We start from the raw sequence: 18,725 nt of genomic DNA, 5'->3' as shown, positions 1-18,725 counted from the left end.
GCTTAGATTTGCCTTATGCTTTTATGACTAGACTAGGGCTGTAGGCTTGGCGTGGGGAGGTGGGAAGAATACCACAGTGGTGAAGGTCTTATCTTATTACAGCATGTCTGAGCACATGACATCCAGTGCTCATTATATTGTAACATTGATATTAGCCCTGGTTGGTTAAGAAAGTGTTTATCAAGATGTTTTGTACCAAAAGTCATTTTTACCTTTTTATATGATGGTTTAGAAATGACAGAAAATAAATATAATTTAAAAAATTTTGGTATTGTTCTGAATCATACTGAAGACACGTTGTGTATGTGGGGCATTCACTCTACCACTAAGCAGTCTCCTGTCTCCAAACCTTCTGTCTTTAATTTTAGTTCAGATTTGTTTACATTTAGTCTGATTACTGAAATTTGGGTTTGTTTTCGTTTTTGTTGGTTTGGTTTGGTTTGGTTTGGTTTTTCAAGACAAGGTTTCTCTGTATAACAGCTCTCTGTAGACCAGACTGACCTTGGACTCAGAGATCCACCTGCCTCAGCCTCTCAAGTGCTGGGGTTAAGGCATAAACCACTATGCCCAGCTGAAATTTGGTTTTTATAAACTTGTTTACTAGTTGTCCCACCTCTTCTATATTTATTGTCTGACTGATTTTTGATTATTTTTTTTAAAAAATTCTTCCAGTTGTATACCTTTAGTATAATATTCCTTTGTCATTATGTGGTTGCCTTATTAAAGTTTTAAACAAATTGCTAGTTGTATTGCTTTCTAGAAAGTGCAAAGACTATAAAATGCTTCTATTCCATTTATTTCCTGATTTTATATATAGACTGCTGAGAAATACTTTAATTCCTGCTTTAAACTATCATAAGGCAGTATTTTTTTTACTTGTCAAGATAGTACTTTTTTAAAATTTATTTATTTATTATATATAAGTACACTGTAGCTGTCTTCAGACACACCAGAAGAGGGCATCAGATCTCATTACAGATGGTTGTGAACCACCATATAGTTGCTGGGATTTGAACTCAGGACCTCTGGAAGATCAGTGACTGCTCTTAACCACTGAGCCATCTCTCTAGCCCAAGATAATACTTTTATATAATCTTCTTTTTATCTAGATAGATACATGTAATGCCATCTTGATCTTCAAGGAGATCTGTAAGATAAAAACCTACTTTTCTTTTTTTAAATTATTTTTTAGCATATAAAATAATGAGTTTCATTTTGACTTCTTCATATATATATATACATATATATATCATCATACTTTACTTATATTTAGAATCCATTGTTCTGCACCCCTTCCATTAGTCCCCTTAAATACTTCCTGTTTTCTAGTCTTTTTATATATACATTTATGTTATTCGTGTGTGTGTGTGTGTGTGTGTGTGTGTGTGTGTGTTAGGGTTTCTATTACTGCATCAAAACACCATGACCAAAGAGCAAGTCGGGGAGGAAATGATTTATTTAGGTTACACTTCCATGTTGCCGATCTTCACTGAAGGAAGTCAGGACAGGAACACAAATGGCAGGAACCTGGAGGCAGGAGCTGGTGCAGAGCTGATGCAGAGCCATGCTTAAATGGCTTCCCATGGCTTGTGCAGCTTGCTTGCTTTTAGAACCCAGGACTGCCAGCTCAGGTGCTTCTTTTTTTTTTTTTTTTTTGGTTCTTTTTTTTTTTTTTTTTCGGAGCTGGGGACCAAACCCAGGGCCTTGTGCTTCCTAGGCAAGCGCTCTACCACTGAGCTAAATCCCCAACCCCGGTGCTTCATTTTAGAACCCAGCACCATCCACAGTGGGCTGGACCCTCCCCCGTCAATCACTGAGCAAATGCTTTACAGTCAGATCTCATGGAGGCGTTTCCTCAGTTGAGGGGCCCTCCTTTCAGACAATTCGAGTTTGTATCAAGTTGACATAAAACCAACCAGTTACTACAGAGAGGGGATTGGGGGGAGAGGGAGAGGGGGAGAGAACTGGCATCTGGATTCTGCATATGAGATTAAGCTATCTTCAAAATGCATCCAAGACATTACTACAGTCTTTCCTAGATATCAGCAAGGGATTGGTTCCAAGGTTCCCCTTCCCGTTCTTTGCCAGGCACTAACACCCCAAAATGTTCAAGTCCCTTACGTAAGATGGTTAAATATTGCACATATTCTCTCTGCACATTCCCCACCTCCTCTATGCTGTAAATGGTCCCTAGGTTTAAAGAGATACATAATGTGATACAAACATCCTGTAGTTATGCTCTATTATTTTGGGTATAAGAAGGGGAAAAAACACTCTGTATGTTTAACAAGGATACGGGAGTTTTTGTAAACACTTCATCTGTGATCGGCTCCATTCACAGATGGAGAAGGCCAACTGTCTTGTTTTTTTGTTTTTTTTTTTTAATTATATCCTATATTTTCCATGGGACCTTTTTCTTTTTTCTTTTTTTTTTTTCCCGGAGCTGGGGACCGAACCCAGGGCCTTGCGCTTGCTAGGCAAGCGCTCTACCACTGAGCTAAATCCCCAACCCAGGACCTTTTTTTTTAACCTGAAACTTCTTTTACTATTTTTTGTATTATAAACGCCATTGTTGAGTTCACTCAGTTTTTAGTTTGAAAATACCTTTATTTCTTATTTTGTTGTGTTTTTTTTCTCCTCCCTTTTGAGACAAGGTTTCACTTATGCCAGGCTGGCCTTGGATTCACCATGTAGTCAGTGAGGAACTTGGCCTTAAACATCTTTGATGTTTTTTTAATAATTTTTAGAAATCTGAAATTATAGTATAATTGCATCATTTCCTGTTTCCCCTTCCTCTCGCCAATCCCTTCCATGCAGTCCCCATGCTCTTTCTCAAATACGTGGCCTCTTTTCCTGTGTTGTTACATACATGCATATGTGCATGTATATATACATACATACACACATTCCTACATGCATAAATACCACCTGTTCGTCTGTTTAATGTTACCTGTATGCAGAAGACCTCAGGACTGGCCACTGGGTGTTGGATAACCAGTTGGGGGACTCTTCTCTGATAAAGACCATTTTTCTTGCTCTTAGCATTCCCAGGTTGCCTCAGTTCTTTGTCCTGGGCTGAGGCCCAGAGAGCTTGCGCCTATCCATGCTAGCACTCCACTGGGCTCCTTATTGTGGACCCTTAGCTTGATCTTCCTGCCTTCGCTTGAGTGCTTGGATTATGCAGCTCTGGGGATCAAACCCTGGGCTGCTGAGTGCACTAGGCAAGCACTCCTAGTTGAGTTACTTCACCAGCCTTTGTCCTTATTGAAGGCAAATTTGAATTAAAATGTAATCTACAGAAATGTACATCACAGTGTGTGTACACACATTTGTGCACCCAGGACCCAGGTGACAGAACAGAGCTATTGTAGCATCTGGAAAGGTCTTCTGTGCACCTTGCAGTCAGCATTGCCAGGACTCTGATGGCTGACTTCTTCCCACTCTCCGTGTCTTATGGAGTGATTCAGGCAAAATGTATTTTCTTGTCTGATTTTTCTTTCTGAACTTTGTGAAATCAATCCAGATTGTTGCATATGGTTATAATTGGTTCATTTTTTAGTATTACATTCTTTTGTATGAATATGCTGTTGATTCATTCATCCTACCCTGCACTGACATTTGGGATTCAGATACCCACTGTCGTGATTAATGCTGTTATTGAACATGTCTTTCGGTGAACAGATGTAGCATTTATGTTTAGTAATGTGCCTACGTGTGTGGTCTCTCCTTATTTGTGTGTTCAGCATTATAGTAGATACTGTGTTTTAACGTTTTCCAAAGTGACTATACTTCACAAACCTTTTTAAGGGTTATTTATTTTTATGTTATGTCTATGAGTATTGTGTCTGCATATATGTCTGTGCACCACACACAGATAGTGGAGGCCAGAAGAGAGTGTTGGATTCCCTGAAACTGGAGACACGTGTTGTTGTGAGCAACCATACAGGCACAGGGAATCGAACTCAGGTACTCTGAAAGAGCAGTTTAAGAGAGGGCTCTTAGCCACTGAGCCATCATCATCTGTCTAACCCACCTCACAGACCTAAAATTAAAACCACTCTGGGACATTTAGGTGACTGTACTTACTGATAATGTATATTTCAAAATAGTAAATGAAGCAAGGGTTTGTGAGATGGCACACACAGTAGGTAAATGTACTTACTTGCAAGCCTGGGGATCTGAATTTGATCCCTAGAACCCACATAGCAGCGGAGTCAACTCCATGAGATTGCCTTTGAACTCCTAGAAGGCTGTGGCACCCCCACCTCCCACCAATGCTCCCAATATACACATCCATACACTATAGTAATTCCTCAGAAAGTCTCAAGATCCCAGGATTTGGAGGTAGGGGTAGGTACATCTCTGAGTTGGAGGCCAGCATGATCTACTTACTGAGTTTCAGGTTAGTAAGGACGGACTCCGTAGTAAGGTGCTGTCTCAACCAAAAAGTGTCTGAAGAGACCAAGGACACATGATAAGTGACATGTGATATCTCAGGTGGAATCCTGGCCTAGAAAAGGGCAGAAAAACTAAAGAAATCTGCATTTTAACAAAAGCATTTCAGAAGCATAGACAGGTTGATCTCTTGAGTTTGCGGTCATCTTAATTTATACATAGGGAATTCCAGCCACCCAGAGCTACATAGTGAGGCCCTGTTTACAAAGACAAAACCAGTCCAGAAATGATACAGTGTTAAGGTGATAGATCTTCTAGAATGTATTGAAATGTCACTTTACAGTTCATAAGTATTATAGTCTTATTTATCCATCCAAATTAGCACATGCATGTTTTTATTAGTGTTATGTGGAGGGATTACAGTCCTAATAATCGCAACCTCAGGGCCCATCCATAGTCAGCTTCTGGAAACACTGAATCTTACATTTTCACACTGCTTGTGCTGTGTTGAATCTCACGTTTTCACACTGCTTGTGCTGTGTTGAATCTCACGTTTTCACACTGCTTGTGCTCATTAGGACTATTGCCCTTTATTCTCATATTTTCCACTTTCTACCTACACCCAGGATGCTTCCTCAGTGTGTTGTGTTTATGAGAGATAATGATGGGTCCAGTTGGCAAGTGTGTACTCAGCCTAGCACGTGGGCTTAGGTTTTCAGTGGAAACCCAAGTACTCTATCAGAGGAATTCCTGTTAAAGGTTCCATTTGCTGATTTCACTGGGATTTGTTTGCATGTCTTGTAAGTGGACTGTGCTAGATGTTGAAGTGCATAGAGGAATGGCGAATGACTGCACATAGAAGCTCACAGGTACATACAGTACCACATGAGGCACAGTTCAGTGATTTCAGAAGGCAAGGGATGTGTAGAAAACCGTGAGCCCAGAGAGTGGTTACCTTTGCCTCATGACAAGCATGTGTCACATAGAAGACTAAGTTCTGAAGCCCTGAAGATGAATAGTAGGGTGAAATGGTATCCACACAGACAGAGGTATGTACTTAGAAAGGTTTACAAGTGTAGACGGACATCTTACAGTATCTATAGGACAAGGCTCCGCGTGTGTAGACGCTGTGACGTTTGTCGGGCTACCTATTTCTCATGCTAGAAGCAAATGCTGCTTTACTAATCAGTGACGACTTTTAGCAGCAACCTCTTTAGTTCTCAACAGGATGCTTCAGGCGGCCACTACAATTATTTGGACTTGGCATGTGAGGTTAAACCCGTTTGTCTGCTTTGTGGTGGGTGTTCACTGCCCAGGGCATAGGATGTGTGTGGGCATGGTGGGGAGTAAGACTGGCTGGAAAGCCGTGTTTACTGAGAGCCACACAGATCATGTGTGTCTATAAGCGAGGTGGGCAGTGGAGAGCACATGAGGAATGTAAACTAGAGAGTGCATATGAGATTACTCTTTTTAGAAAGATACACGGGCTTTGTAGAAAGTACCCATCTCTGGCTTTGCTGTGATCCCAGCACTTGGGACACTGAGGCAGAAGGATTCTTTGTGAGTTTGAGGCTGACCTCAGCTACCTGGTGAGTACCAATCCAACCAGAGCTCGCAAGACCCTGTTTCAAAAGCAAAACAAATGAGTAGATTACATCTGCAAATGTAACTGGACAGCACTTCATGCTGTCTTTAGGTATTAGTAGCCTCTGAGCTGATAAACCAGTTAGGAGTGTTTCAGCTCCTTAGACAGGAGATGAGGAGGATTTGAGTAAGAAAGACAGAGGAAAAAGAGTGGTTAGAGTAGAAAGCCAGGTTGGTTCTTTAGAGAACGGAACGTGGCTTGGTTCTTTAGTTTTGATGTGTAGGTGCAAGAAGGAGGGAGGACACCTCTAAGGTTCCCAGAGTCCTACCTGGTGATGCATGGGGAAGGCAGGAGGAGCAGGTTAGGGTGGGAAGATGATGATTTATGCCGCATGGAAATTAAGATGGTGTGGAGCATACCTTCCTGATAGAGTCATGTTAACTTCCACCAAGTTTGCTTTTTCAGATGCAGGCAAATCGCTTTTGATGTCCCCTGGCAGCATGGTGACTGCAGGGGATGTGCTTTAGAGTCTAGGTTCTGAGGCCTACTGGGTAGTGAAAGGCTCTGGTAAGCCACTTAGCCTTTCTGGTTCTGTCTTTTTTAATTTGTAAAAATGGAGCTGTATTTGTCCAGCACTTGTGATTGTGAAAATCTAATGGAGACTAATGTACGTGAGGGGATTCTGTCAGCTCATACACATCGTACAAAGGTCTTTCCCTACCGTTTTGTGAAAAATGTTTCAAGATCGTTTGACCAAAGATTGATAAAGAAAATTTAAAACAATATTAAATTTATGTTTTGAAGTCTGGAAAATGGTTATTGAGGTTGACAAAATATGAAATGTAGGTAGCTATTCATAGTTGCCCTAGGTCTATGACCAGATTTTTTTTGTAACAGACTTGGGAGCTGTGGAGAATTTCTCACAGCTGTCAAAGTTAGTGTCTGAGCACCATTCATAGTTCTGCATGCTTTCCATGCAAAGTTTTTTGTGTGGTTCTATGTCTATGAAATACCTAGAGGAGGCACTCCATTCAGACAGCATGTTGATGGTGTCATTACTGTGGCATCCTGTGATGATGCTCCCTGTCTATTTATGGGCCATTCCTGAGATGCTGATTTAAATCCTTTTAACCAGATTTAAATTGGACTGGTTTTCTTCTTATTGTGGTTGAGTTTGAGGGGGTTCTTTATATCAGGTCTTTGATTAATGTTCAGTTGAAGTTTTTGGATGGAATGAGACAAAGTTCTATCTTTATCCAGTTTCCCCAAGACTTTCTGTTGGAGAAACTATTCCTTCTTCATTAGCTGGCCTTCGTGAAGACACAGAGATCTTTAACTTTCCAATGCACATATTATTGAATTCAGTTTCTTCTCTTTCCAACTGGCTGGTCATTTGTTGACTATGTAGCTTCTGTAAGTCCTCTGGAAAGTGGAGGAGGGCTCCTTTACATTGATCATGAAGTGTGCAAATGTATGTCTTAATTTCTGTAACATTTCACTTGAGATGTAGTTTAGATGAGACATTTGGACTATTGCCTGATGTATATAGAATTAAATCTTGGTGGAAACTGACCGTTCATTAGCTTAGTGGTTGCTCTAATGTGCTTCTTTAATTTGTGCTCACTTCATTCTGGTTATCTTTAGAGAACTTAAGCTCTCTGGATACTGAACACTAGTGAGTTCCAGGCTAGTCTGGGTAATTAAGTAAGACCCCTTACTCAAAAACAGAACAAAAACAGTCTTTTACTCATGAATGCAATAAAATGTTAATTAGAAAGTTAGTTACGGAAGGGTTATTTCTTGGTAATAATACATAGTATAAGTTAAACAGCTAAATGTTTGTGTTGGTTTTATTTATTTACTTATTCACTCCTTTTTTTCCTCTCATGACTGGGGATTAACCTCAGAGACTTGTATGTATTAGGCCAGTATGCTTCCCAAGCCAACATAGATAGTTTGCATAGTTTAAAGAATTCATATTCTCCCCTTTCCTTTCTCTTCTCCTTTCTTCTGCTTCCACTTTTGCTCTCCATTTTTCTTCCTTTTTTCTTTCATCCTTTGAGTTGACTCACTGGGCAGTCCCAGCTGGCCTCACACTGGAAATCCTCCTGGCCTGTCCTTTTGAGTACTGGGATTAGGGATGTTTGCTACTGTTTTGATAGAGAATTAGTAGTGAAGAATTAGGTGGGAGCCGTACACGGTGGTGTGCAGCTTTGTGCCGGATTCCAGGACTCTGGAGGCAGAGACAGGCGAATCTCTTTGAGCTGAAAGCCAGGCTGGTCTTCATTCTGAACTCTAGGCCAGCCAAGGCTAGAGAGAGAGACGCTGTGTCTGGGTAGGGGTGGGAGAGCAGGGGGAGGAGGCTCGAGCAGGAAGGAGTGGCCAGATAGTACTGTGTCTTAGGGAGGTAGAAAAGTACCAGCGGGAGGCCAGCAAGATGGCTCCACAGATTACAGTCTGCTGATCTGAGTTAGAGCCTCAGAGCCTACATTGTAGAGGGAGGGAGAGAACCAGCTCCCAAAGGTTGTCCTCAGACCTCTCTGTGCCACACACACACACACACACACACACACACACACACACACACCACTAAATAAATATGGTTTTTGATTTTTCAAGGCAGGATTGTTCACTATAGCCCTGGCTTTTCTGGAATTCTCTTTGTAGATCAGCTTGACCTCAAACTCAGAGATCTGCATGCCTCTGCCTCCTGAGTGCTGGGATTCAAAGCACCATCACACCTAGGTCCAAATAATGTTTTTGGGTTTTGTTTGTTTTTAAGGGAAAAGTACATGACTGTGAGAAAATTATTTTTGGCTGAGTGTTCTCATATTTAATCAAGTTCCTAAGTGGGAGAGGAAACTCTAAGTCAAGTGCAGATAGAAATCAATTTTGGGGTTGCCTCTGCTGGTAGAGCTGACCCCACTATTTGACCTGACATTTCCCCTCCAAATACTCCTTGCTCTTGAAATAACGTAGCATTAGAGTGCAGGAGTTTTGTTAGTTTTAAGGTTCCTTTTATGAAATTTAAGCAATGTTTGAATTACTTTTACTAGGGGAAATTTTAATTCAAATCTCTATGGTTTGCCAAAAGTACCAGACTCTCTTCTCTTTGTTTTCTAACATGGTGCCAGCCAGCCTGGCTTATTCAGGAGAGGACAAATGCCATACAGTAGGCTGGAAGAGTCTGGGCCAACCTTCTCCTCAGTAGGGACCAGGAATATGGGACAGGGCAGCAGTCCCTTGTCCTTTGATGGTTCATTTTATGCTTTAGCATTTATATCTCCACATCTGTGAAAATGAGGCTCTAACTTGGAGTTCTCGGGTCTGGGTTTTAGAGCAGCAAACACGCACATAAAGCAGGTGTGATTAATTTTAAAGACTTAATGACATTATTCACCTAAACTTACTATTTAAGCATGAAAATTGGTGAAGAAAGCACGTGTGCCAGAGGGCAGTTGAATACAATATTGTTCTTTATTCTTTTTTTTTTTTTTCTTTTTTTCGGAGCTGGGGACCGAACCCAGGGCCTTGCGCTTGCTAGGCAAGCGCTCTACCACTGAGCTAAATCCCCAACCCCATTCTTTATTCTTCCCGGGGAGATGCCTGATGCTCTAGTAGTCTGCGAAAACCAGTTTCTACCCATGGCATACTCCTACATTCCTGCCCATTCTTAGGTATCTGTATTGGTGGCATTGTCTAACAAAGAGGGAAAGGAGTTGATAATTTGATGAAGTAAAAAGTATTCTTTATGGTTGTTTCTTATGCCAAAGGCATGCTTTTGTTAGAAAAAATGAATTCTAGCTAATGAATGCCTAGTTTTATAATCCTAACTTTTTTTTGTTGTTGTTGTTTTGGTTTGGTTGTTTTTATTTTGAGACAGTTTCCCATGTAGACCTGGCTATCCTCGAACTCAGATCTATCAGCCTCTGCTTCCCAAGTGTTGGGATTAAAGGACTGACATGACACCTAGCTAACTTTTAATATATTAATAGGGAACTAAAATATAACGATGTTCTTGGATGAATCCCAGGTCCCCAGTGGTCTTAATCCTTTAGAAATTCAAGTCTCATTAGGTTGCAGAAAGTTTTTAATTACGAAATGTCAGCCTGTTCATAATTCAAAATGTTTTTTCCCTTTGTATTAATGTGATAGCTATCTTAAATCTCAGCACCACTCCACACCACCCTTTTGGAGACAGGGCCTGGAATTTGTAACTGCATCCCAGGTTGTTGGAGAACTCAGAACAGTCCTGTTACCTAAAAGTTAGCTACTGTGCTTGTACAGAGAAATTGTATGTAGTACCTTCCACTTGATAAACACTCGTTTCCACTGAACTATATCCCTAACCTCTTCAAATTATCTTTTGACGTCTCTTACCTTTTATAATCCTGTCTCTACCTTGTGCTGCCCATCCCCCTTACTCTCAAGGATGACAGCAGCCTCCTGGCTGGCCTTTGTCCCTCTGGACAAGGCTGACCTGGAAATACAGTCAGCTCACCCTTTGGTTTTGTTTTTGTTTTTTTGTTTGTTTTTGTTGTTGTCATTTTTGAGACAGGCTCTCACTGTGAACCTATGTAGCCTTGGATGGCCTGGAACTTGCTGTGTAAACCAGATTGGCCTCACTTACAGATGCCCCTACTTCCCTTTCCAGCTCTGGGATTGCAGGGGTGCACCATTGTCTCTTAACTGCCATCCGCTTGTGTTTAAGAGCACACTTGAAAGTTGGGGCCCTATGATCTGCCTGCCTTGCCTGCCTTTCCCAACACACTCTGTGTACCACCAGGTATAGCCAGGACTCGAGCTCCCTCCTAGTTCTCCAGCAGGCTCTTCCTCCAGTCCTCAGTGGGCCCTACACAAATTCAATGTCTTTGTTTAAATATCAGGAGGGCTTGCCTGGCTAACCTAAGTTGGGTCATTTTTTTTTTTTTACTTTCTCTCTTCCTTTTGTGCCCCTGATAACATATTACTAGTTGTCATCTGTTGTTAATTTTTGTTTATATTTACTAAAATGAAGGCTCTGTAAGGCAAGGGCTAAGTCTGACTTGCTCTATGTGTATTGGTGTTTATCCATGGTGCTTTGTAGGAGTCCAAGGATTTGTGAAACAGAGGGGTGCATCTGTTGAAGGCTTTCAGTTTTAGCATGAAACAGGACATATTTGCACATGGTCAGGTGGGTCAGATTGATTTGAATCACATAGGACAAAATTAGTAGTTCTGAACCATTTAGTCTAAAATTTTGGAAACTCATTTTGGTGGGTATTCCTTGCTTCTTTTTAGTCAGCTAATTTGCCTCCCATTGATAATATGTGACTGACAATTCAAGAAGTCTGTGAGGTTTGTTACTCCAGAGAAAGCTGTCCACATTTATTTAACATTAATATTAACATTGTTAATATTAATTATTTAATAATATTGATCTACATGAAAATCTGATTTTTTTCCTGAACCTACCTTAAGGTCTATCTACAGGCTGTGTGGTTCATTAACATTATAGCTGTGTCGACGTGTGTGAGAAGTGTGTAATATCCAATCCTGAGCAGCCAAGATTAAGGGGGCCATTTAGGGGCATTCCCAGAAATGTTCTTCCTGGGACTTTTGGAGCATATTGGTTAACTGGAGTTTTTCTGATTATTAACATTTAAGGTTTAAAATGTCTAAAAGGGCTGGTGAGATGGCTCAGCTGGTATAAACTGGTAACAAACTAATAACGTGAGTGCTAGCCGAGAGTCACGTGATAGAAGGAGAGAAGCAACTGTTGTGAGTAGGGAGCGGTTCTCTGACCTTCACACGTGGCTGATGGTAGTGTGCACACACAAATAAATGAATACAAATGTAAAATTTGTAAATGTCTCATAAAGTAAGTGGGATTTTGCTTGTGTGTTTGTTGTTTTTAGTAACAGGATAGTAACAGGCATTGTCTACCAGGTTACTTTGTTACTTAAACCCATTTGTATCACTTTATAAGGATTTTCTAATTGCTAGGCCTTGAGGGGGGTCTCATCTTCAGAGCAGATCTTATACATTGAGTTAAAAATACAGATCTGAAGCATAGTCATGGTCCTTATAGCCCTAAATACAGAGCTAAGCTTTTAACTTTCTGAGCAAATCAGTCCTCCTATTTTTGTGAGAATTTTGAGATACTTGAAAACTTAATGATTACAACCATTTCAGATTTTATTAATATCTGTTCTAAATGTACCCAATGAAATTATAACATGATTGAAAGCTAATTTGCTATGATTACAATCTGAAGACTTGTTAAGGCCTACCATAGTTTAGATTATTGAAAATGTAGAAAGTGAAACCATGGTTTTTCAGAGGTGAGAGGGATTCCTTGAGTGTGGTTTCTCTGAAGCAGAGGTAGCCAGCCCTTGAAAAAGGACTCAACGTTGATGAAACAGAAATGCCTTACGTTGTACTGGCAGGCCGCAGCAGAAGGTGTTGGAAGAAAGCAGTTAATGTGCTAGGACAGCATGCCTGCAATCCCAGCCGCCATAGCAATAAACAATGTAACAAAACCATGTCAGCACCTTTGACGAAGCTAGGGGAGCCCTAGAGTATCTCTGTAGCCCTCCAGCCTGCTGTGTTGACATGAGAGTGTGTGTCAATCAGTAGTCAGATGAAGAGACGTCACGCTGACTTCCCGTTGTCACCTGCTGAGTGAATGGAATGTCCAAGGCCCTCTCAGCTCTGATGACAGGTGGTTGGGATTTCCGATTCCTAGGTCAGTACCTGGGTGTGGAATTGGATGACAGAGTTTTGTAGGTGGTTGGGAATGTTGTGCTCTCAACCTGCATGTTTTCTTGAGGTGCTCAGCAGTTTGTGTGGGACAACCAAGTGTAGTCGCACAGCTACACACAAAGTTTTTGGTTTTCTTAGAGAAAAGTTGTACCTGAGGACTTTTCCACCCATGGGCCAGTTCCCGAACAAGGACTCGGAGCTTAGTTATTTATGACTATGCCTAGTCCATAAGCTTTGGCTTGCTCCCTGACTAGCTTTTAAACTACTCTATGCCTGCCCACACGCGTGCGCACACACTTGCTAATAGGCCAGCTTCCAGGCGATGCTTCCCCGCAGAGCGCAGGAGGTTATCCCTATGAGGGATCTTCGTATCTTTAGTTTTGCATCAGAGGTGATTAGAAGGAATCTAATTTCAGTAGTGATGCTTTTTAACACCATTCAACAGTTCCTTAAACACATTATTTTCTGGTGCAAAGACTTGCTCACAGATTCTTATAGCTGTCCTAGCCAGAGTTGCCAGTCTCCTGAGGGTTTCTGAATCTGCTGAATCAGGCTGGATAGGCTCAGGTGTGCCTTTGCAAAGTGGAGTTCTCCCATTTTTGGTGGGCAGAGTTAGTTTTTCAAGTTGGGTAATACCTCTACTCCCAGATCAGCACCTAGAGCTTCCTCTCCTTCCCATAGGTTAGGTTTGTATGTTGTCACATAGCACAAGCCATGACAACCAATAGCCACTCAGGGCCGCATAGCCAGACCTTGTCTCAAAAATCAAGCAAGAAAGTCCAAGTTAGTATAGGTTTCTAATATTGTTTGTTGTTTGTGTGTTTGTTTGCCTTTTGGTGGGAAGAGTGAGAGCAAGATGTTATAACTCAGGCTGGTCTCAAACTCACTACATTACCAAGGATGATCTTGACCTTGTGATTCGCTGACCCTCATCTCCCAAGTGCCGGAATCACAGGCATGAACCACCATACCTGGTTTACACAGAGCTGGGAATTGAACCCAGTACTTTGTGCAAGCACTCTACCAACCAAACTACATTCCAGAATTTCTGTGATTCTTTCTTCTTTAAGAACATTTCTTATTGATGATGTGATTCATGTACTCTTTTTTTAAAATATGGAACCCAAAGCACAGATTTTTTTAAGGTTTATTTATTATTTATTTTATATATGTGTACACTGTAGCTGTCTTTAGACACACCAGAAGAGGGCATCAGACCCCATTACAGATGGTTGTGAGTCACTAAGTAGTTGCTGGGAATTGAACTCAGGATCTCCAGAAGAGCAGTCAGTGCTCTTAGCCGCCGAGCCATCTCTCCTCTCCAGCTCCTGATGATCCATGTACTCTTAAAGATGTTGTTTTTATTTGTGCCACAGTTTGGTGTCCTGTCCTCTCCTGTAAAGCATTCAGTAAATGTTTCCTCACAGACATCTATGCTCTGCTTTGAGCTGTTTCTTGCAGTATGCTTTTGAGTAAATTAATTACTGATTTCAGGAGTCCTAACTCCTATAAGTAATGTACCAAAGTATTGTGATCTGAACAGTCTTATAATTATATAAATATGTATATATATCACCACATATAAATACAATTTCATGTTAGCAACAAACTTATGCCATATATTTAGCAAGTCCCACTTTCTATATAAAAGCCTTATAATAAATTAAGGTAATTTTATACATGTGTTTTTGTTGCTTATATATAATTTATGTTTTACAATACCTAAGGTTCCCATTTTCTTCTAGTCTTAATTTCAGCTACTGTTTTATAATATTTAAGATTATATTAATATTATGAGTGTTAAGGAAGGGTTTCAACTTTATTTTTTATTTTAAGAATTGGGTGGCGGAGCTGGAGAGATGGCTTAGTGTCAAGACTACTGAGTGTTCTGCCAGAGGACCAAAATTTAATTCCCAATACCCACATTATGGCTCACAACTCCAGTTCCAGGGATTTGGTGTAATTTTCTGACCTCCTTGGGCACTGCATCCATGTGGTGCACAGACATACATGTAGGCAAAGTAAAAATTAACAAATAAATAAGTAAAAAAAGTATTGGGTATGATTATATTTTCTTTTCTTTCTTTTTTTTAAAAAAGATTTATTTATTTCATGTATGTGAGTACACTGTAGCTATCTTCAGACACACCAGAAGAGGGCATTGGATCCCATTACAGATGGTTGTGAGCCACCATGTGGTTGCTGGGATTTGAACTCAGGACCTCTGGAAGAGCAGTCAGTGCTCTTAACCACTGAGCCATCTCTCCAGCCTGATTATATTTTCTTTGATGTCACCATGAACAGTAAGATGGGTAAATAGTATTTAAACATTGAGGTTTCAAGCATGTTAGAGCCACTACTGTGGAGCAAGCTGGGAGAAGGAGGAGTTAATAGAGTGTTACTGGAGGGAAGGCTGTGCAGACCTGTGTGCATGACCCTTAGACAGTGACACTTAAGAGCAGATGGGACCCATGAGATGGCCTTAGTGAGTAATCCAGAGTCTGATGATCTGAGTTCAGTCCTCAGGACCTACAGAGTAAAAGGTCCCCCCACACATGTGCTGTGGCAGCTGTCTGCATGTACATATACACAAGTAGATAGATGTGAAAAGACAGAGATGGGGAAAATTAAAGTTTCTGCTAGCCCAGTACAGTTATTGTTGGTTCTTTTGTATAATAAATGACTGTCTTCTGAAATAGCTGCTTTTATTTTCTAAGTATGATTTTGTCCCAAATTGACAAAATATATGGTTGTACAAGTCTTGGATATTATGTTTTATCGATGAGAACAGTTACTATTGTATCGAACAGCCAGTTGCTGTTCAATTTGAGAGGTTTCTTTCTTCCTTTGAGTGGTTGTTTTGACACAAGGCCTCACTCTAGTTCATGCTGGCCAGAAGCTCTAGACACTCCTGCCTCAGCCCGAGTCAGTGAGTCAGTGTGTGTCTCTTTCTCTGTGTTGTCATTATTTTTGAGACACTGTCTCACAGTGTAGCTCTGGCTGTCCTGGAACTCACCATGTAGAGCAGCCTGGCCTTGAACCCAGAGATCTGCCCGCCTGCCTCTGGGACTATGGTGTATACCGCCATGCCTAGCTTTTTTTTTTTTTTTTTTTTTTTTTTTTTTTTTAAGTTCTTTAGCTCATGAATGCAGGTGGTGGCGGTTGTTGTTGTTGTTGTTGTTGTTGTTGTTGTTGTTTATACAGGGTTTCTCTGTAGTAGCTCTGGCTGTCCTGGAACTTGCTCATTTCGTAGACCAGGCTGGCTCCAAACTCACACTCATAGAGCTCCGCCTGTCTCTGCCTCGAGAGTGCTGGAATTAAAGGCCTACACTACCATGTTTGGATATGCAGTTTTGTTTTTAAAATCTTTTTTTTTTTGGAGTGGGGTAGTGAGACAGTCTCATTAGTCCTGGTTGCCCTGGGCCTTGCTATATAGATCAGGCTGGCCCAGAACTTACAGTAATCTTCCTTCTCCACCCTCTTGAGTTCTGGGATTCTGATTATGCAGCCAGCTTGGTGACTGAATAAACCAGTAACTCTGTATATGCAAAACTAACAAAAAAATTTTAGTATTATTTAGTATTTAGTATTTTCTTAGCTATTTTTATGTTTAATCAAGCCTAGGCAAAAGTTGTTTGAGTATGTTATCCATGATTTAAAAACCCACAATCATTTGAAAGTAACTTTTTGCATTTTTATTACAGGTAAATTGGGATATTCACATTGTACAGAAACAGAGGTAAGAGAAATATACAAATATTTCTGTAAAAAAGCTTATACTTTTTGGTATGACTTGAGTGGTGAACTCTTGCCGTGGCTCCCAGTCTTCAGATAGTTATATGGAGAACAGACACATATCGTCTCCGTTCAGGAAGAACAGGTGCGAAAAGAATCAGGTACTTGTCCACTCGTCTATAGCATTAGAAGAAACAGCTGATTTCCTGTATTTGTAAAATTACTTAACACCCAGAGCCCTGAATGAGAGTGTTTTAGGAGTGGTCTGTTTTCTCATAATACAGTCTGGTATGTCATAATAATAACGTGCTGAGGATGAGAACCTCCATAGTGCTTCTTTAGTAGAACAAAATTAGGACATGGGCATTGCCCCAGTGAGAAGAGTAATGGGAAGAACTGCGCGCTTGGTCGCTCGCGCTCTCTCTCTCTCTCTCTCTCTCTCTCTCTCTCTCTCTCTCTCTCTCTCTCTCTCTCCCCCTCTCCCCCCCACCCCCCCATCCCCGTTTTGATTTTTCAAGACAGGGTTTCTCTGTGTAGCCCTGGCTATCCTGGAACTTGCTTTGTAGACCAGGCTGGCCTTGATCTTAAAGAGATCTGCCTGCCTCTGTCTCCCAAGTTCTGGGATTAAAGATGCACACCACCACTGTCCAGTTTGCTTGGTTATTTCTAAAAGAAGTTTCATGATTTTAATTTTATTCCAGATTTTTATGAGAAATTTCATGTGATTGTTTGTGCTCTTGCAAGGTGTCAAGGATAACATTAGGTACCAGGCCATCTGTAGCAGACCACCATCCTTAGACTAGCGTAGTATCAGCCTTGTTAACGCCTACATAATTAAGAAATTGTATCGGGCTGGAGATTTCTCAGTGGTTAAAAGTACTGACTGCTCATCCAGAGATCCTAGTTCAAATCCCAGCAACCATATGGTGGCTCACAACCATCTGTAACGGGTTCTGATACCCTCTTCTGGTGTGTCTGAAGACAGCGACAGTGTAAATAAATATATCTTTAAAAAAAGAAATTGTGCATCTACTTTTATAATGCATCTGGATATTTCAGTAAATTTTAGTTTTATGTGAAATGCACAATTCCTTAAAATGTTATTTCATAAACAAAAACCAAAAAAATACATTCTTTTTATATTCAATTTATTTTTATATTTTCTACTCAACTTTGAAGGTACAGATACATTTTTAAATTAGTTTTTTAAATGGATTAACGTATAATTACTATTTTTGATGTATTTCCCACACAAGTTAAGGAGTAGGTTCAATCTGAGTCAGAAGATAGTTTTGTCGTAGTTTCAGGATCTGTGAAATTTTGAGTGGTGCATTTTTTTCATCCCAGACCCTTGCCTATAAAATAGAATAATTTCTGTTAAACTCACAGGGCTGTGGAGCTGTAAAGAGAGAGTATATGTGGAATACGTCATTAGCTCCAAGGCACTGTTGTAAATTAAGAGTATACTGTCAGTCTAGATCCGTCTGCATCTGTCTGTGGTCCTGATGTGAGGCTTGGTCCATCCAGTGGTGCATTGCCATAAGGTCAGAGTGACTTTGACACTGTTCCCACCTGGAGGATGACTGTCAGCTACTTGCAGAAGTGTGAGATCTGGCTGTCTACTCCTAAGGCCGTTAGAGATTTAGAATGTTGTTTAAAAAAAAAGTTTTTTAATATTTTTTGTTAAACAATAGTTTTCTTTCCTTTAAAAGTGTTGTTTATATTAATGTGTTGCAGGTTAAAGAGGTTAACTTAGTATCTTCAGTCTTCGTTTTGATTTCCAGCACCGTGAACATTAGTTGTTCACAGGCTGCATCAATGATTCTCTTTAGCAGCCATTATTATCTAAAGAGTGTCGAGGTTGGAAACCCGGGCACTGTGGGGCTGAAGAGCACCTGCAAGTGCGACTTGGTCTTGAGGAGGTGGAGTTGGGGGAAGAGAGGAAGCTAGAGGGCTGAGGCAGCATGTGCAGTCACTATGGGGGTGGGTGGGCCATATAAAAGCTAGGTTGCACTGGGCTAGAAGGATTCTTTTTTTTTTTTTTTTTAAAGATTTATTTATTTTATATATATGAGTACACTTCAGACACACCAGAAGAGGGCATCAGATCTCATTACAGATGGTTGTGGGCCACCATGTGGTTGCTGGGATTTGAACTCAGGACCTCTGGAAGAGCAGTCAGTGCTCTAACCGCTGAGCCATCTCTCCAGCCCATAGAAGGATTCTTTGAGAGCTGTCTTAGTTCTGAATTGACTTTCTCTCAAGG

The 18,725-nt window shown here is 40.7% G+C and overlaps 1 protein-coding gene across 5 annotated transcripts in view; it reads left to right on the top strand.

Moving 5' to 3' along the window:
• The window catches only part of Spire1 (spire-type actin nucleation factor 1), a 129,746-nt gene that overhangs the window by 6,532 nt on the left and 104,489 nt on the right, over positions 1 to 18,725 (top strand). For all 5 annotated transcript variants that reach the window (XM_017600946.3, XM_006254860.5, NM_001415684.1 and 2 more), the window contains exon 2: positions 16,429 to 16,463. In XM_017600946.3, coding sequence (XP_017456435.1) covers positions 16,429 to 16,463 — 35 coding nt within the window. The remainder of the gene's footprint in view (positions 1 to 16,428; positions 16,464 to 18,725) is intronic.

This window comes from Rattus norvegicus, chromosome 18, assembly GCF_036323735.1.
Source record: "Rattus norvegicus strain BN/NHsdMcwi chromosome 18, GRCr8, whole genome shotgun sequence".
NCBI classification, from domain to species: domain Eukaryota; kingdom Metazoa; phylum Chordata; class Mammalia; order Rodentia; family Muridae; genus Rattus; species Rattus norvegicus.
Note: the sequence above shows the minus strand (reverse complement) of the source record. Positions and strands in the feature narration are given on the sequence as shown.